Raw genomic sequence first — 21,324 nt, 5'->3', positions numbered from 1 at the left:
CAATGGGTGTTTAGGAGGGAAATGGTGATAAATCAAGAAACAGAATATTTTCTCTGTTTCCAGTGATGCATGTCTCAAAGAATTTGTCTCCCAATAAGATTTTCTTCCATGTATTTGTCCAACAACTTTTTGAACACATGTATTTCACCACCCAGAAAAAGAGATTTCCAGCCTATTTAACTGGTTCTCATTTCCTCAGTAACTTTGATCTTTTGTTTTCCTCTCTTATTTCTAATGTTACCTTTTTTAAATGGAAGAGCAGTACTACATGTAAAATTCAATGAGGAAATGAAATTTTTGAAGGTTTTTGTGTGAGGACAGAATTATATTCTCTATTTTGTTCACTGTTCCTTTCCCAAGAATTCTTAACAATTTCATTAGCTTACAGTTTCATAGAATTATTTAGTTAGAATTATTACAGTTTCATAGAGTTATTAGAGCCTCTTTCCTAGAGTCCTAGTCCTAGTCAAATCAGAATCTATCATTGTGCCTGCAAACTCATAATAATGATTTTTTGCTCATATTTATTTTTCTACAAATTTTGGTAATGAATTTAATATGCTTGGTTAGTAGATATCATATAATTTTTTGCAACAAGTAACAAAAAGCTTTTTTCTCATTGCTGTTCATATTTGATCTGCATTAACCTCTGAACATGTAAAATTGATTGTAAACACACCAACATTTTATTTTTCTGCTTTCTGTAATAACATACTAATATTTAAGTACACAGTATATATTAAACTTAAAGAACATATCGTAAAGTTTGTTTTCTGCTTTATTGTTTTCAAGGATTTTTATAAAATATGATGCAATACAGTGTTATTATTACCAGCAAGCCACCATACACTATGATAGTGAACTGTCAGTTTAAATTGACTTCCTCAGAAAATTGGGGTCTTTCATCAATCTGATTTCAAAGTCATGTTTGTTTTGGTTTTTTTTTTTTTTTTAATATTGATACAGAATGCAATAAGGTGGAAGCAGCAAAAATTAATCTACTGGATATGATCTGTGGTCTTTTTGATAACAGCAAGGACAAAACATTTCAGAGAAAATGTGAGAGCCTCTTAAAATGCAGCAGGGAACTATATGATCTGTGAAGGCCTTCTCCTTTTGTATTTGGAGACTGATAATAAATTGCACTGTTAAATTTCTTTGAAGAAATTTACCGGAATAATGATCAAATTGTTATCATTTATAAAATTGCCATGTAAGGCCATCCTCTTTTTAGTGGTAGGCTAACCTCATTTTAGCTTTAATAGGCACTTTTACAGTCCAATTATGTGCTATCTGATTTTTTTTTAATTAGTTTTGATTTACCATTCTCTTTTTTGGTAGTAGTTCCTATGTTCCATTGCAGGAGTAATGTATATAATATTCCTTTTCTCATGTCCCCTTCTACAAACCTGAGCCTCTTTCTATTCCTCCTCATTTTATAAGGGTTTGCTTGCATAAGAGTTTCTCCTTTCTGTTTTTAAACTACATTAGTTATTATGACTGTTAGCACAGGGAGGCATGAGGAATAAGAGGAAATAAAATAAATCATCACTTTTCTCATACATGGAACATGAATTTCTGTGACCTCTTGGAGTTTAAATGTTAAACTCTCTTTTCTTTTTTTGGGGAGTAAATGTATACCTGTGCCAGTTCACAGCTTCCCATAATCTATTTTGACTATAAATAAGATGATAATTAGGAAATATAATTAGTTTAGGTTTTAAAGCTACTGAGTTCAACTTTCTGATAAAAACCTGAAGTTTATTTTATGTCTCAAAAATTGATTTTTTCTCAACTCACATGTGTTAAAAACACATATTTAGTTTAAATTGTATTTATGCATCTGCATTATTAATGTGTGAGATTATTATTTATACTCTTTGGGTTGTATCCAGATTCAGATTTAAAGATTAGATGATTCACTAATTGTCTAAGCTAGAATATTGGATAGTGTAAATGAAAACACAGCAACACTAAGAATTTAATTTAAACTATGTATTTTTAATCCAGTACCAAAGGAGAAAAATACCTAATTACCCCTTCCATGAATAGTAAGTTTAAGAGTGCAAAATCTAAACTATGTATTATGTTATTAAACATTTCAGACACCATAGTCAAAGTCCTTACATCAAAATATACTTGAATTGCAATGTGACACCTTTCAAATAGTAGTCATGATACATATTTAAATGCTTAACATCACTTTTGAATTGCCATATTTCTTCATTTGAAAGAAAACAGAGAAACAGAAATGTCTTTCAATTAAATTCAGAGATATGACCTTAAAGTCAGAAATCTAATGTTGTCATTCTTCTAACATGAAAGAAAGAATATTCCCTGAAACTGAGTAAATATTTCTAGTTTACAAACAAGATGAAAAGTCTGTTTCCCCAGGCTATTGAAAGAAGTACATGAAAGCCAAGAACAATTGCATAAGATCAATATTAATATTTTGATAACCAGAGGAAGCTGATGTTTAAATTTAGGCTTGAGAGTTTATGTGCAAACTTCATGAAGTTTACACAGCTCTAAGAACTCGGATCAAAAGAAGTTCAACATTGAATGAGTACACAGAATCATCCTAAAAGAACAGGGCTTTAATTGCCTCACTAAATAGGTTAGCATAGATTTTTTTTTCATGTTTGTTATTTTAAGAACATTTTCTATCCCACAGGATTTTTCTAAGAGCTCAACATAACTTCAACGGAATTGGTCTGAAATGTTCTCCTTTTTAACAAACTGATACAGGGCATCTCTTCATTTATGAAACAGAATAATCCATACATGTGTTGGAGCAATACACACAATGCATCTCAGCTGCATTTAGTCATTTTACAAAATTGTTCAACGACAAAATCAGTACAAGTCAAACAGGTATCAGAAAGGACAACGGAGAAAAAAAATCTGTGCAAAGTCCCAGAGGACAGAAAAATTTTGGAAATCATTACACACCTACTACTCTAGATCTAGTTATAAAGAAAGAATATTCTTTATGTGTAAATACAAAACCATTAGTTTGGACCTATGTGTCTTCCCTTAGTTTTGGATTGTTAATGTAATGAAATATAGCTTTTGACTGAAGAGAATCAGAGAATCATTTAAGATCATCAGTCCAGCCATTAATCCAGTTCCCCAAATAAATGATGTCCCTCAGCGCCACATGTGCATATTGTTTAAATACTGCTGGGATGATGACTCAGCCACTTCCCTGAGCAGACTGGTCTGATGCTTAAAAACCTTTTCTGTGGACACCTTAGAACCTTAGAGCACCTTCCAGTACCTAATGGGAGCCTTCAAGAGAGCTGCAGAGGGGCTTTTCACAACAGCGTCTGGTGATAGGACAAGGGGGAATGGCTTTAAACTGAAGGAGGGTAGTTCTAGATTAGATTTGAGGAAGAAACTCATTATTATGTGGGTGCTGAGGCACTGGAACAGGTTGTCAAGAAAGGAGATTTTTAAGGCCCTTTTAAACCCAAATTCTCTGATCCTGTGATGATTCTATGAATTACAATGAGTGTTGTCTGTCAGCCTGAATAACTTTTGACTAGAGAAAATTTCCTGTAAGGGATACATACAGTCTTCAATTTAAGGTTTGTGAAGAAATGGATTCCTACACCTGGATGGAATTTTTCAAGTTATTTATTGTTAAAATGCAAATAAGACATCTTCAGAAGTGTTTTATAAATCAGTCATATTTTCTGGACTGTTTTTATGTTGAACAAACACTCACAGACCCTGAATGTTTAAATAGAAATAAAGGTAATGTAACTATTTTTGTTATCCTTTATGAGTTATTTGTCTTTTCAGTATAAAATTAGTTGATTAAAAAATCCTTCTATTGTGTTTTAGAGAACCTGAAATTTATCATTCAGTTGTTTTTTATCAGACTTATTTTATTAAAACTATTTTTCCAAAGAATTAAACATATTTTTAAATGCTTTATCTGAAATTAGTGTTATAATTTTTAATTTTTATGGTATTTGTGCTTGAAAATAAGATATTTATAAATCTGAATTACATACCACTATATGCTCATATGGGCATATATATATTATATATACCACTCTATGCCCATAGAATAAAAAAGGATTTGGTTCATCTCCTAAGTTTGGCAAAGAGTTTACAATCATTCTCACATGCTGGATTAGATATAGCTCTGCTGTCAGTGAGGGAGATGAACTTCTAAAATGTGATTAAAATGTGTATTCTGATTTTCTGTGGCTCCCCACATTTTCATGAGGTGTGTAAAGATGTGCATAGCTGAAAACACTGGTTTTCAGTGCTATTCTGTGGAAGTAAAAGACAATATCTCAGTAGGAGCAGACAAGTGAAGCTACATTAAAGCATTTGTATGTATAATTTTGAATCATTATTTATAAATATTCTTTATAAAATTTCTCTCCCAATGTTTTTTTTGTATTTGTGTACTGGAAATTTTGGAAAATGTTTTTATTAATTTATACATTCTAACTTTCTTCTGAGACAAATTATTTAAATAAAATAATAATGGGTACATTAGGCACAGCATCACTAGCAGGTCTAGAAAACTATTACATTGTGAAATATGTGCCATACCATTCTGAACATGTCTGTCAACAATTTGTTAATGACTACTTTAACAGTGTAAACATAGTGGATTGACTTCACATATCATAATTTTGTATCCTTAAAATTTTGTATCCTTAAAATTTCTGTTGCTGAGTCAAGGTATACACTTCTGCCAGGATTTAACATAATTAGATTTAACAATATTTGACAGCAAACATTTTCAATTGTGCTAAATTATGTTAATATTTATTACTACTCAATGAGTTGAATTTTCTTGTTATCTTGCATGTTTCTGATTTCATACCTTGGACTGAACTGTAAAATTTTTTAGATACCAAGAACTTTATTTGTACTTTTATTTGAATGAGATTTACAGAATTTAATTTCATGTGCAGCAACACGGTTTATAGAATCAGAAGTGCTTTGTTATTATTTTTTTCTGATCAAAGTCAAGTTAATTTTAAAAAAATGCTTTCAATTTAATAGCAAAGAAATGGTGCCTTCATTTTTTTGATGAGCAGCCATGTGTATTGTATTTTGCAAGATGATTCTGTCAAGGCAATTAATACTTGTATTTTCTTTTCTAATACCTATGGTATTCATAAATTTCATAAGACTTGAATTTTTTATAGCCTTATCTGGTTTATGTAGATTTGAGATCTACAAATCAAATAATTTAAGAAACGGAGCTCCTAGAGAATATCTTGAAGTATTATCCAAAATGCTAATTTAGTTTCAGCAAGCTGAATGTAGCTGGGAAAAATGTGGCTCTAATTTGAAGTATGTGATTAAGAAATAATTCCTCAAGTTTGTTTTTATTATATTTCAGCTATTTTAAACTGAAATCTATTGACTCTATTAGGAAATTATTTACTTTTAATCATATTGTTAATAGACTTATAAATGGAATTGCAGATGTGAGAGTTAAAAGATTCTTTAGTATGAGCACTTTGCAAGAAAAATGATCTACATGTATAATGTCTCCATGGGTAGGATGGAGACTGTGGCTTTACAATTTTACCTTCAAATATGCTGTAACTTGGTGCAGTCATGCGGTTAGATACAACTATTTTGTTATTTTCAGCAATGCAGCAGTGCAGGTATGGAAGCTATTAGCTTGTGAAAGAACTTTAGATCCTAAGTCATCTTTGAGGAAGTTGCACAGCATTTACCTCTAGTTCATTTTCAGCTGTAAATATTAGTTTAATGTATAATGCCAAATATTTTGAAAGTACTTCTGATACTGTACTTTCCTTATTATTGCATTTGAATTTTTCAATATTCAGAAATAGAGAAAGGAGGTTGTGGAGATCCTGGAATTCCATCATATGGGAAAAGGACTGGCAGCAGTTTTCTGCATGGAGACACACTTACCTTTGAATGCCAAGCAGCTTTTGAATTGGTGGGAGAGAGAACGATTACATGTCAACAAAATAACCAGTGGTCTGGCAACAAACCCAGCTGTGTTTGTAAGAATTATTATATTTTTTCTGTGTTATTTTTCTGACCTTAACCTCTTGCATTTCTTAAGTTTCATGACTAATCAACAAGAAAATACTTCAAAGTACCTTGAAGACTTTTTCCATCATGATTTGCTTTTTTTTTTTTTCAATTGACTTGGTGGCTCATTTATGGGGAACATCACGCATGACTGTTTTTAGAATGTTCTTTACACTCATTTTATATGTAATTGAGCCACTTAACACTCTTCATGTAAATGTGTATTGAATTAGATTCTAAATGAGCAACTCCTAATAGCAGAAAAGTGTTCAAAAGGACTCTGTGGCACATACAAATTTCATTCGGGCAGTACAAAACAGCCTGCAAAACCCACATAAGACATAAGAAAAGATTGGCTTTCTTTTTTTTTTTTTTTTGTGATATATTGCAAAGGTGTGAATATGAATATAAAGAACTTAAGAATATCGAACATAGGAAAAGTTGAGGTAAGGTCATTAGCTGTGATTTTTGTTTTAAAAGATAAAATATATTTGTTGTTAAAAGAGAGTTGTTGGGTTAGTTTTTATTTTTATGTTTGCTTGGGTTTTTTTTGGTTTTTATTTTAAAAGATAAAATATATTTGTTGTTAAAAGAGGGTTGTTGGGTTAGGTTTTTTTTGTGTTTGCTTGGGTTTTTTTGTTTTTGTTTGTTTGTGTGGGTTTTTTTTGGGGGGGGCGTTGGTTTAGTTGGGTTGGATTTTTTTCATTTCTTTTTTCTTCCTTTTTGTAAAATAGAGCAAATCTTTCAAGTACACAGGTACATTAGGCACTTCAATTGTGCAGATCATGTAAAATTTTCCTATAAAGAGTCATACAAATCAGTACTGGATTTGACAACTGTCACAACCTTTGAGAGGTATCCTACTCTATTTGGACATGTTTGTACTTTGAAGCAGTGTTAGTACAGAGCTTAACAAACAGCAAAATTGCTCTGGACCAGAATAATCCTCAATAGGCCTTGCAATGCTGAATTGTCTCTTAGCACGTAAAGCCTAGGCACAGAGACAGTTCAGCTGCAGTTCTCTTGGAAGACAGAAGTTGTGTTTCTTCATGGTGCTGCATTGCATTGGATTGCTATATCAGTTTCTGTTGACAATGTAAAATACATTACTGTGCTTCCAGTGTTACATATCCACATGCCCTATGAAAAAGCATGGAATCTATCTACATACACTGAGTTCAGTTTGACACACTTAAAGAGCTGAATAATGCTTGTCCTTTGTGTTAACTAATATTCAGTGAGTCTTACCTTTTCTGAATATACTGTACTTCTGCCTACAGTACCTGTCACAAGGTCAAGATGCTGAAACCAGTTAGGCAATGTCTTGATGAAAATTTGCTCAAAATAGTAAAAAAGGATTATAGCTATGAATCATTTTTGGTTTCTTTCTATGCCATCAAAGGAAAACTAGGGTAAAATAAGTTCAGACCATGTACTCTTAAGATTTATTGATTCAGTCACATCTAAATTTCCACTGTTGTTTACATTGGAATGAACTTTGTATACTACAGACAAAACTGGCCCTTGTGCTTGATTTTTTATTGTTAAATATACTTTAATCAATGTTGGAAAGAAAATCATTCAAATTTGGAGATCATATTTTCATTTTAGAATAAACCTGCCAATTTTTTGCAAATTCTGATGCATCAAGCATTACTTTTACTTTCTTGGTATTCGCTACATGCATATCTCTTGCAGGTCCTGCTTCAGTCACTCAGATTCACTTGGGAAACAAAACATTGGAAAACTGTTCTGAAAGTGTTAAACATTTTCTGCTTGCATGTGTAGTAGGTTTGACATCCAGGCCTTTTCCTCAACAATAATAAAAATAGAAATAATAGAAAAGACAAACATTTATAAAGTTTGTGGATAGTATTTTGAGAGTCTTATTGTTCTTTCCTTTAGTTTCATGTTTCTTCAACTTCACCACACCATCCGGAATTATTCTTTCTCCAAATTATCCTGAGGAATATGGGAACAATATGAACTGTGTTTGGTTAATTATCTCAGAGCCAGGAAGCAGAATCCATCTGATTTTCAACGACTTTGATGTAGAACCTCAGTTTGACTACCTTACAATCAAAGATGATGGGATTTCAGATTTACCACCTCTTGGCACATTTTCTGGCAATGAGGTCCCTTCTCAATTGGCTAGTAGTGGGCACATAGTAAGACTTGAATTTCAGTCAGATCACTCTACCACTGGAAGAGGATTTAATATCACTTACACAAGTAAGAACTTCTGGGGTTTTTTATGCTTAGTTTTATGCTTTCTTCATAATAATTAAAACATTATATTTATATTTATATTTATTTCAGAAGTAGATTGTAATGATTGTATAATTGCACTATTTTCAGATGTCTTCCTTGTATTCAGTAGCTTATCTGAATCCTTATCATTTGTTTATTTTAATTGTGATAGTGCGAGGAATTCCTTTCATTGTTCATTATTTGTCTTTTTTGTTCAAACTGCGTAAATGCAGATCCCATAACTAAAGTCCAGGTCTTTCACATCAAAGTATCCAATGCATGTAATTTAATATACTTCTCAATGGAACCATCAGGAATAAGTTCATAGAGGTATTAATCTTAGACCCCAAATATTAATTGGAAAAGCATAATAGTAATCATCAATAAAAATGAATAGTTGTGGGAAGGTATTTTGCTTTTGTATGTTTTTTTTTTTCTAGCTGAATGGGGTGGAATCTAAGAATAAAAACCCCCTAATAATAGAGATCTCTTTTCTGTGTTACACATAGCAGTTACACTCTGTGGTTTTTCTAGTGTCTATAACACAGCTGAACTGATGCAGAAGTCTTTCCTATAAGAGTACACGGAATTAGAATCATCCTTCTATCTGGCTCCTGTCCCTTTACGAATTTTAAGAATGTGCTACCTTTGAGAAGGCTGTTTTCAAATGTACAAATTTTAATTGTAACTGGACAACCAGACCAAAAGCTTTTAAATGTGGACCTACTGGTCATGTACATATGGAGAGCTGCTGAGAAAATAAGTGTCTCCTGTTTGGGCAACCAGACTAAGGAATATCTGGCTACAGATGGCCCTCTGTTTTGTTTACATAAAAAGATATTACTAAACAATACCCTCAATAGAAAACGACTAACATCATTGTCACATAGAAAACATTTTTACATTTGCCATAGATTGCTAACTCTCCTAAAAGTTTTATGAGTCATTAAAAGACACAACTTATACAGAGGTTATCATTTTAACTGAAGAAATTATCTTCTAAGGTTATAGAAGTTAATTGACAATGAAGTTGTCTTTGAGACCTTTTGCACTGTTTCTGTGTTGTGTCAATTAAAATAATAGTTTTTGTGGCCAAGATGTTTTCTTGCCGTATTTGGAAAGATTCCCCACATAAAGCTAGAATTCATTTATTTCAGTCTTTTTTAAGTCTTAGATGCCTAAATTGGTCTTTTGCTTTTGTAGGAGGGGATAATTTGTCCTTAGAAAAATAGCAGGAAGTAAAAGGGGAAGACATTTCCTCTTGTTTTATCACTTAGTACCTGTGAGAGGAGGCCAATACTCACTTTGCTACAACCTCTTTCCAGGTAGTTCTAGGGAGCAATGGGGGCTCCCCTCATCCTCCCTTTCTTTGGGTTAAACAACCCCAATTCCCTTATGTTAGAGGCAAAACTGCTGGGTTTTGTTCCGAGGAAAAATTAGGCAAATTATTCTTGCGTATCTAAGCCACATATCTAAAAACTTCTGAGTTCCAACTATGTGGCAGGTCATTGGATTTGAAGCTGACATTTTATTGAGAAATTTTCTATACTTTGAACTGTATATTACTATGCTTTAGGTCTTACATATACTGTATTACAACTGAAATATTATTCTCTTCCTCCTCCAAAAAAACAAGACACAAAGCATAAAGGGATGGGTTTTATTGTTGCTGTTATTGTGGGTTTTATTACCAGCATTATTACTATGTTTTCATCAGCCTTTGGTCAGAATGAGTGCCACGATCCAGGCATTCCTATAAATGGGAGGCGTTTTGGAGACAGATTCCTTCTGGGAAGTTCTGTTTCCTTTCACTGTGATGATGGCTTTGTGAAGACTCAAGGCTCTGAATCCATAACCTGTATTATGCAAGATGGAAATGTAGTATGGAGCTCAACTGTCCCACGTTGTGAAGGTAAGGGCACAATCTTTACTTTACACCTACAGTTTGAATAATGACACTATTTAAATTTAGCTTACTTTTTACATTTTGCACATAAATAAGACTGCTTTACCTGAAGTTATTAATTCATCTTAACACTCTTCCAGTCAAGTGAAAGCACAGTAATAGAAGCGAGATAGCTTGCTTTTATGTTCCTGGAATAAATTAGCATTCTAAAAATCTGGTTGCTATTGTTTCCAAGTTCTGATTGTCACCATCATTACTCGGTTGTGAATTATAACTGCTATAACTGTTTTGGCTGAACATACTGAAGAACAATTATCTAACTCATAAGAAGCAAATAAAGCTTCTATTTGGAAGTCCTTTTTGAAAATTTACCCCTTTAACTTTCTCAAAATGAATATACCTGGATTTGTGTGTGTAATATTATAACCTGCAGTACACTTATTTCTGAGAAATATAGTGAAAACCAGAGCTATGTTTAATATCCATGATATTCCCCAAAATTTCCATATTTATTTGCTTGTCCTTTCTTAGGTGAATAAATAGACTAAGATGATCTCTACTAAGGTTTAAAACTCTCTTTAGAATGAAATACAATTAGAAGAATTGCTTGATGCTTAACTTATAGGTCCTAAAGTCAAGGCACATGAATGCATGTAATAAATGACTAAAGTATCTTTTTTAAAAGTCATTTTCAAAGTGCATACATTTTATTAAACAAGAGATACATAGACAGACTCCAGATTAAAATGTTTTTTTTGGGGAGAACAAATCCAAACCCTCTAAATCTCACATTTCCATTAATTTCAGTGTCATTGCAATTACTTAAGGATCTGGATAATACCACCTTCCTGTTATTTGGGCAATTTGAGAACTCAGTTCTCACAAGACTGTGAATTTCAAAGAAAATTTATAAATACTGAAGAACCCTCCCATGTCTGCAGTCTGTTAGAATTGTATGTGTACCTGGGTGTTGCACTTAAATTTCTTACCCTGATTAAATGCACAAAATTTCTTACCCTGATTAAAGCATGTTACACAGTGGAGCATGGTTTTTCTTTTATTCTTAGAGCAAACCCAGCTCACTCCAAAGCAGGGAGTAGGGAGTTCTTTTTGTCAGAAGATTTTTTTCTCATTTTGAAACTGTAGATTCAATTGTTAACGTATTCAGTTTAATCTTTGTGTAATTTTATTTTTGAAACTGCATAGATAAAAGACCAATGATGAGCTCTTTGAAGGGAAAAAAAAGAGAGAAAAAAATTACAGAAATTGCTTTTCCAGAAAATATATGGGCATCGCTCAGTTATCCTTTCCTTCAACTTTCTGGAGTGTTTACTTGGTTTTTAATGATGAAAGATTAAACTAGTAGGCTTGAGGGTTTTTGGTGAATTTTTGGTGGGGTTTTTTTTTTGTTGTTTTTTTTAGATTTTGTCATTTGTTTCTTTTACAGAAGGAAGTAGTTAGGTTCAGGATATGTTCCTTTTTGATGTGGATTCTCTTGATAATTGAAGGAGTTTCTGTGCTTGGATTATAGATTGACCAAGAATCCTAAGCATGATTTAGTTTGCTTCTAGTTGTCTGAGATTTCTGAACAACTGGTTGTTTTTTTTTGTTGTTGTTGCTCTGCTCTGTGTTTTTTTAATACATAACAGTCTCCGTAATCACCTGAAATACATTAAATAAATTATGTACATGAAGTGCCATTATCAGTTGAGGATCAACAGTCTTATGACTGTTCTTGCTCATAGTATGATGAAATTTAATTAAAAAAACACTATGGAATAAATAGTTTATGATTTCCTCATTAACTATACACATGTAAGGTAAATGCCATTTTAGTGGCCTTTCATTTTGTTTCAAAGAAAATTTGGTGTGTTTCAGGATTTGTGGGTTGCTTTCATCACTCAAATCTGGAAAAAATTCCTAGAGACAAGTGCAAGTCAAGTGAAATCAAATAAACCTCTCTGATTAGGGTTGGTGGGTTTTTTTGTGTGGCTAAAAACATTGAAATAAAATTAGGCATGTTAATTTACAACTCACAAATTCATGTTGCCATCCATTTCTATATGGCATAATAGGTTGGTTTGTCACTGCTTAGAGAAACAGAAGAAATCTAGCAAGATTTCCTGCACTGAAATGTGGAATTTTCTGATAATGATATCATTGACTTCTTCTACCTGACCTTGAAAGTGTTCCTGTGTTATGCTGTGCCATAGCCTTTAGTAAAACATAACATCCCAAGGTCCTGTGCCACGACAGCTTAAATTTTTAAGGGACTCATATTTTCCTAAATTTGTTCTGTCATTTCTGCTTTTGTTTAATCCTGCTCCAAAATCCTTTAATTTTGCTCTGAAAAATGCCCCTGTCTAGCCCTGTCATTTTAACAGCCCTCTTGCAATACATTTTTTTAAAACTTTTTAAGGAGTAGGATTAGGTTAGAGAACATTCAAACAAATTTGACATAGAAGAATGGGTCTGATGAGATGCAGCCAAGATTTCTGAATAAGCCATCCAATGACATCACAAGGTCACTCAATATCTTGGGAAGATGATTTAAACCCGGTAGATCCCAGAGGACTGGAAGAAAGGAAATTCCAGTCTAAGATCTGAAGAGCTACAGGTCTTATCTCCATCACTGGGAAAGGTGATGCAACAATATTCCTAGAAACCATTTCCAAACCATGGGCTGTGGTTCAAACCCTGCTGGAAATTAAGCCACATGCAGCTGCTCTTTTCCTCTTACTCCCTTGTGGGAGTGAGACAAAAGGCAGATATTCTGAGTTGAGATAGGAAAACAGCAATGAGATAAGATAGTAAGAACAACAATATTAATAACAAAAATACAAGAGAGGGTGATTTACATACAAAAAAGTGCTCACCCACTGCCTGACTGACCAACACACCCAACCAGGCTCCAAGTGTGGGTGGCCACCAAGACAAAGATAAAATGCCCCCCCCGCCAGGTCCTCTTGCTCATGTTTTTCCTCCACCCCATGTCACATTCTCTTCTTCTTGCAAGTGAAGTCCCTGACTTCTGACTTGCAGAGATTGTGTGAGTGGCATAGAATAACCACCCAGGTGTGCCCACATAGCTGCAAACTCTGCCCCCTCAAGGCTACTGTGAGAAAATTAACTCTGTTCAAGCCAAAAATAGGACAAGATGAAGAAAACTATGGTGACTGGGAGTAATCAACATAGATTTATGAAGAGGAAAATCATGCCTGACCAACCTAATAGCCTTCTGTGGTAGGACTAACTGTCTGATGGATGAGGGGAGAGTAATGGATATTCAGTTTTAGTAACATGTTTGGCACCGTGTCATGCAAAATTCTCAATGACAAACCGATGAGGTAAGGACTAGAGAAGTGAACAGTGAAGTGGACAGAATTGACTGAACTATTTGGCTTATAGAATTGTAGGCAGTGTCACAACTGGAGGTTAATTGATAGAGGTGTAGCCCAGGGGTCAATCCCCTACCTAATACTGTTTAAAACCTTCAGTACTGCACTGAATGCTGAGGCAGAATGTACTCTGAGTAAGTCTGAAGATGATGTAAAACTGGGGCTGAGTGGCTGGTGTTCCAGATGTTTGTGCTGCTGTTCAGAGGGATGAGAGAGGCAGGAGAGATGGGCTGAAACTAAATGACAGATCTTTCCTATCTATTCAGCATTGGTGAGGCTGTGTTGGGAGCACTGTATGCACTCCTGGGATCCACAGTACAAGAGAAATATGGATGTACTGCAGTGAGCCCTGTGAAGGGTCACAAAGATAAGGAAGGACTTGGAGCATCTGTCATACAAAAAGAGGTTGAAAGAACTGGGCTTGTCTTGACTAGAAAAGAAAAGGCTCAGGAGTCAAGAGGGATATTATCAATATGTACAGATAACTAACAGGACGATTTAAAGAAGGTAGAGCTAGACTCTCCTCAGTGGTGCAAAATGACCAGACAAGAGGCAATTAACAGAAACTGAAATACATGGAAAGATAAGAAAAACCTTGCACTGTTCAACCTGTTCAAAGATAAGAAAAACCTTGCACTGTGAGAGTGATCAAATATTAAAACAGATTGTCCAGAAAGTCTGGGAAGTGTCTGACTTTGGAGAAAAGTCATGATCCTGACTGGACATGCTTCTGTGCAATCTGTTATTTTGAGCACGAAATGGACTAGATGATTTTCAGACATCACTTCAATTTAAACCATTCTATGATCCAGTGGAATATTTACAACTGCCAGTTCCACTGAGATCAGTGATTACTCCAAAAGGTGGCACAGAACAGCGGTAATAATTACTTGGAACAATTTGTCTTATGTTTCCTTGTAAATGTGGAATCCTACTGGATCTAAATGTGATGAGACAGTATCATTTTTTAATAAGATACTGTGCTTTTCAACAGAAGGAAGGCTCGCAGACCCAAGTGCCATGCTCTGTGTGTTAAATTATATAGACAGTAGTAAGTCTTGATAAGACACATTGCAGGCCTTATGAGTCTGAAGAAATCAAAGTGCTGTGTTAAACTATTAAAACTATATTAAACATATTTCTATGCATTTTAGTTTGATTTTTTGTGATTTCTTTGAATTTATAATATATTATAAATAATTTTTATGTTACAAATATACATTTTTTTTTTTTCTTTCAGCACCATGTGGTGGACATTTGACAGCATCGAGTGGCGTTATCTTGCCACCAGGTTGGCCAGGATATTACAAGGACTCACTTAATTGTGAATGGGTGATTGAAGCAAGACCAGGAAATTCCATTAAGATCACTTTTGACAAGTGAGTGTCATAAATTTAAACAAGAAGTAAGGTCTGAGTATAAACACTTGTTTTATTATTGAAGAATAGGCATATACTTTAAGAACTCAAACCACAAAAAGGAACCTCATTGCAACAGTCACAATACTATTCCTACAAGCAGGCAATTAAAGCTTTCTAATGTGTTGTTTGCTTCCATTGTACTCAGTGGGAAGTTCCAGAAATTTAAGACTTTTTTTTTCTCATTAAAGACTTCATAGTATTTATAGGTTAATATTTATTAGCAATTTTTTAAAATTAATATTCAAAGCCTGAGGTTTTCAGAGATGTCTTCTTAAATGTAAATAGCAGTTTATGTTACAAGATGGAGCATTTACATTTTATAAAAGGAAATGCATTGCCTTAAGTTGCAGATATTGCAGAATGCACATGACCTTAAAAGTATGATGACAATATTTCTGAGAAAATAATGAGAAACATAGGCTTCTGTGACATGTGGTGCAGTATAAGAACTCAATTTGCTGAATTTTCGACAGATGCACACATATATTCCATTGCAGAATTCTGGAGTTTTGTGTATAAATTGAACTGCAATGACATTAAACAACAACTTGGAGTTTATAAAATGGAGAATTCTGATCACATATAATTTTTGAAGTACAGGAGATACACAATTAATCTACTTCAATATTATCTCAGCATTAATAGCAGTTGGATTCTGTTGCTGTTCCCTAATTGTTTCAATTGCAAAACGGTATTACCATTCAGCGTATTGGTTTTGGTAGACAAGGAAAAAACCTTTCCATGTTTGCTTTGGAGGTTTATGGAGCTTTTCTGGAAGGTTTAGAAAATTGTCTACCTTTACTACATCATATTATAATTTTCATTAAAAGTGTTGTGCTTGTTAATAATAGTATAACCTTGCTTTTTACAATAAAATTTTCTTTTGTCAACACGAAGGCTTTGTTACCCAGTTTAAAAATTCCATGGAAATTTTTTTTCATTGCTTACAAGAAAAATTGACTTTGCTGTCTGATATAACATTAGCAAATTACAAATCAGTAGTTGATTTTGTCAACTAATCAACAAATAAATTTTTGTCAAGTGTATAGCCTAGTTTGGGGAAAACTGAACCCTTTTATACTTCACTATATGACTTGCTTCAAAGACATACCTAACAGAAAGAAGCTTTGTACAAATGTGGTATTAATAATGTAAATTATCTCACTCTTGAGTTAATGAAGCTTTAATGTTTCTAGACAAATGTGCCTTTCCAGAGTCCTTAGAAACTTTCCAGAAGAAGCAGCAAGTGACTGCATGACCCTATGATTATTGTACATTGAAACATTTTGCATTTCAAATTGTGCCTAATGCCTGGAAGGGTTACAGAAAAATAAAATCTAATTGAATCAAGTCATGAGGAAAGGAGTAAAAGAAAAATGGCTGACCTGAAGATCTTTGGTACTTTGAATGTTGTTAAAAAATAGTTAGATAATTTATACAACTAACCTCTGTATCCAAAACCAGCCCAACTGTATGAAGAATAGCATAATAGTTTTAAGTTTTTTAAAAATTATCTATGTACATTTGGAGGACATCCCATCTCTTACTAATATGAATAAGCTAATAAATATTAAAATAAACTAAAAACTCAAAATGTAACCCTTAATTTAGTACTTTCAGCAGCGGTGAAGAACTTCCAATAACGAATTTTCTTGATTTAGCACTTTAGGGAAAGTGCAAAGACTAAAAATAAAAACCAGCAACAAACCCAGCTCAATTAAAAAGACAATTCATTCCCTTAAACCCTCAAAATCAGATAAGTGAATTATAAAATCACATTAAAGTTTGACATGAGCAGGAATCTACTGGGAATAAAGATCATTGTCAGAGTAGCACTTGCTGTTAAGAGTTATTTTCTGATTTCTGTCTCCAGCAAGAGTTTTCCATCCATTGTTATCATACTGCCCTGCTAAGAAAACTGCAATTGCTGGCTGAGGGTACTTTATTTCTAATTAGTTTGCCTCACAAACATAACTGTCAAAATAATTGAACTATTCAATTACTAGTCTTTAGTCGATTCATTGTGAGTACAAATAAAGTATTTAAAGCAGCCTAGCTGTATCTGTCTGTTTTCATCATTCTGCTGCAGGATAAATCAATGCATAATCTCTGAAATTATGGAAGGGCACTGAAAAACTGTCAAGTACTTTAGTGATACCCTCTGTAACAGTCTATTTTGGTAAATTAAGTACTCAGTGAGCCTTTCCAGATGCAAAACCTCATGTGTTTATGCAACTAAACTGTTGAAATGGTGTCCAACATGCTTCTTGAGTTTGTCAACTAGCATTCTCCCAAATAATTATCAAACAGAGCCAGGAATTACTGTGGGCAAGCAACCATTCATAATAGGAAATTTGAATAGTATCTCCTTCTTTGAGAGGCTAAAGGATGTATTTAATAGTGTGGAGTAGGCCATTCCATTCTAGCTGTTTTCATTGCCAGAAATGGGTCCTGAAAATGCTTAATGTATTAGCAAACCTGCAAGCCCTGTTTTCTGCTGTCAGAGTGGATAGATAGCAGTAAAAGCAATAATCTGGATTTTATCCAGCTTATCCAAATAAAGTGCCATAAATCTAGAGTTTTCGGTGTGAAGAGGAAGGAATGAGACAAAGTGCCTAAGTCAGTTTCCAAGCAGTCATTAGCTCTGATAGCAAAGCAAAAGCTTTCTGACTTATGGCTGTGTTTTTGTTTTCAGGGAACCATGAGAGAACAGCTAGAAAGAATACTAAATACTGGCTAAAACTGAACTTGGTCTTACTATTATTGATGTATCTGTAAAAATAGTTTTACAAGAGCAATGCTATTTGCTCTGGAAAATGTAATGGGATGGGAGGTTGGTCATTCTGTAATCATTTTGTAATGAAGCATGAAGTTTATTTACACTTCGAAGGAATGTCACGTGTATTTCTCCTTTCTTGAGGGTTTAATATTTTGCACTTTTCTTTAATTACAAGAATACAGTTTCTTATCTCTAGACCACTACATGTGTCCCATATTGGCAAGACAGCTAAAGGCATTCACTTTGAAAAATATTGTATTGTGTAGGGATTTCTACTGCTCTCAGAAGTTGAACTAACAAGACTTATGGGAATAGAAGAGAAAAATCTCACAACATATGCATTTCTGAAAGATGAAAATAAGAATATTGGGTCTGCATGCAAATATATTTAGAGCAGTGTAAATATCTGTATAATAGCACAAACTTCATTGACAGAAAAATTTATGTGGGCATGGTTTAGAGGCTACAGCATATCAGAATCTGATTTAACCACAAACTATCTTGAAAAGCATCTGATATAAAAAGTGTCAGTTCAAGTTCATCTTGAGAAAGAGCAGGTTTGTGCAATTTGATTTAAGAACTATTAGTAGATGACATAGATATCCATTATGAACTGGAGAAATGTGATGTGGTTTAATGTTGATTTTTAAGTTATTTTTCTTGAAAATCAACCCTCATTAGTCTCCTTAATTTCCTTTCTAGTCTTTATTACCTGATTTTTTTTTGACACACTTAAGTAAACTAAGAAGTCACGCTTATTATAACAGTAATGGATTTCAAAATAAAGGCTTAATTTAAATCTAGTATTTTTTACTGTTTTATTTCATAGGACAAAAAACGCTTACCTGAAAGGAAAGTTACAAGCTATGTCAGAATAAAATCTTTGGATTAAAAAAAAATTAAACACTTGACTATCTACAAAACAGCTTTTGCCAAATAGCAAATATCAAATAATGACATTATTGAGATTAAATAATGAAGTGTCATTGAAGATGTTCCTAGTGTGTCCAACTATTTCTTAACCTGAGGGCAAAAAATTTCTTGGATTTTCATACTGCAATTTTGTTTGAGACAATTTGCATTTTTGTACCCAGTTTTCCCACTAAGTGTCTTTCTGAAGGCCAGTCATATGGCTGAAGTATACTGAATCCCTTAAATTTTTTTACGATACAGCAAAATAAGCAAGGAAAGTGATTCACGAAACCTTCTTTAATTGTTATTAGTAGTACATGGATGGTTTTGTAGCTATGTAATATTTTTGTGTGTGTTATTCTTGATCAGTTACATGTGGGTTGCATTTCTATCAGTTGAAGAAAATAACACCACTCCTCCATCCACCAGCTGACTTGCATATTCCTTTTCAGATTCCAGACTGAAGTTAATTATGACACTTTGGAAGTCAGAGATGGGCCAGCAAATTCATCGCCATTAATTGGAGAATACCACGGAACACAAGCACCCCAGTTCCTTATTAGTACTGGAAATTATATGTATCTGCTGTTCACTACAGACAACAGTCGTTCCAGTGTTGGTTTCCTAATTCACTATGAAAGTAAGTCTAGTATTTCTCAAATAGATTTTTATTTAATCTTGAAAAAATCCTTCAATTATAAAATGAGCAAACAAATGGGGACAAATAAAATTCAGTAGTTATATTTGTGTAAAAACAAATTATGTTTATTCTATGCTGTACTGACAGATAATTCTGGAAGTATTAATTTTGGAAATTTTTTCTTCATGCGTTCTTTTATGTTATTCAGAGTCCTTACAGATCTAGTTGTTTAATCAAATGCAAAATAATTTTAGAAACTTTCCTTTGCAGGTAAACATAAATTGTTTGGATGTCCCCTGTGTTCTCTCACTTTCTCTCTTTTTTTCTGGTTTTTGTAGGGCTGAACAGACTTGGACACCTTATCTATAATGGTTCCAAAATGCAAATAAATTAATAATATCTCTATGCAAACTACAGAATCATCATAATAGCATTTTCTTTTCAATTAAGTGCATAAAATGACATATATTAAATGGTCTGAAGTCACACTAATCTTTATATCATAGCACAACCATTCACTTAATTATTTACTGAAGAGAGCTTATGTGTTTACTGCAGTTGTACCAACTTAGTGAGATCACTTTTATCAGTTGTTCTTATTTGGAAACTAATCTTGCTGTAAATTTGCTGTAGTATTGAATCTGGAATACCGTCCAGATATATTTTACAGCTGCATTAAGGCTTGTCCAAATAGTAAAAAAAAAAGTTATGCAGTAAAAGCTTGCTAAAGACTTCACACCCATGTCAGTGCATTTGCTCCTCAAGACTTAAGTTAATCACAGCCTCACTGTTCATATTGTCTTTTTCCTCACATTGGATTTCACACAGAGCTAAAATTGTCTCCATTTTGCCTTGTGTTCTGTATGTTCATGTAACACAGCTGAAATTTTCTGCAGAGTCTATCTTATTGTGCTAATCAGCACCAGGAGCTCCTGCAGCATTTCTGTGATCCTTTACTCCATAGTAGCAGTTGTTTACATCACAGAGGGAAGGGCATCAAAATGACTTGCAACATGGAGGTACTGAGTACATAAAGTCAGTGTTTTCAAAGAGCAAAACCAGGTAGAAAGACCTAATTGAAGCCTTGACTGATCTGCCAGGAACACAGGAGACTAAAATCATATTTAGATTTTGCTTGGAGGTTTAACTGTAGAAGTTGTTAATTTTAAAGGTATCACAACAGAACTTCTATTTGTTTCACATTTCTTACATTTGTAGAAGACAAGGTAGTCAATTTCAAGTTTTAAGAAAAGTTTCTGAAATTTTTTTTTTGGAAGTTTAAATCCCTGTCTTATTTGGAAGTATCTTAAAAATCTTCCAGTTATAGTCATAAATTTGATGATAAAGTAAATCACTGCACTGTGAAGCAGAAGACTCTTAACCTGCTTAAAATAAAAAGTTCAATATAAGCTAAACTAAGTTGAATCTGAGATGGCAATAATATTCTATTAAGCTACAATATGACTTTTATATAGCTTTAATAAATATGTAACCCAGTAAAGGTACTGTGAAGGATGTGAAAATAATTTTTTCATTCTTCTCCTTAAATTTCTGTCATTCAGCCTTTCGATGACATTTCAAAATAGCTAATGCAAGATGGTGTAGATTAAGTCTTATGCTTCTAAGCAAAGAAAAAATAATGAAGTGCCTAAAATATTTCTTAAGTAAAACTGCTGATAAAATATTCATTTTTTGTTAAGAGTAATTAATCTTTTGGCAAGTGTGCTTCATGCCTCAATTACATTTTCCCAGTCTCTCAGCTTCCCTAGTTATGTGTTTTGAGTAGGGCTTGTTTAGCTGGTTGGTTGGTTGGTTGGTTTTTTGATTGTTTGTTTTTGTGGGGAGGTTTCCTTCCTTGTTCTGTGAAGTAGGTTGTACAATCTTAGTCTTGTTCTTAATTGACAACAGACAGAAATACTTTACCTGCAGATTCCTGTAATGTAAATTGTTCCTTTTTTTATTAAAGTATA

At 33.4% G+C, this 21,324-nt stretch overlaps 1 protein-coding gene across 2 annotated transcripts in view; it reads left to right on the top strand.

Annotated features, from left to right (window-relative positions):
* CSMD1 (CUB and Sushi multiple domains 1) overlaps positions 1 to 21,324 on the top strand; it is a 1,065,169-nt gene that overhangs the window by 803,762 nt on the left and 240,083 nt on the right. For both annotated transcript variants that reach the window (XM_038133051.1, XM_038133050.1), the window contains exons 13-17: positions 5,835 to 6,017; positions 7,954 to 8,280; positions 10,016 to 10,210; positions 14,843 to 14,981; positions 19,167 to 19,354. In XM_038133051.1, the coding sequence (XP_037988979.1) occupies positions 5,835 to 6,017; positions 7,954 to 8,280; positions 10,016 to 10,210; positions 14,843 to 14,981; positions 19,167 to 19,354 (1,032 nt within the window). The remainder of the gene's footprint in view (positions 1 to 5,834; positions 6,018 to 7,953; positions 8,281 to 10,015; positions 10,211 to 14,842; positions 14,982 to 19,166; positions 19,355 to 21,324) is intronic.

Source organism: Motacilla alba, chromosome 3 (assembly GCF_015832195.1).
Source record: "Motacilla alba alba isolate MOTALB_02 chromosome 3, Motacilla_alba_V1.0_pri, whole genome shotgun sequence".
NCBI lineage: Eukaryota > Metazoa > Chordata > Aves > Passeriformes > Motacillidae > Motacilla > Motacilla alba.
Note: the sequence above shows the minus strand (reverse complement) of the source record. Positions and strands in the feature narration are given on the sequence as shown.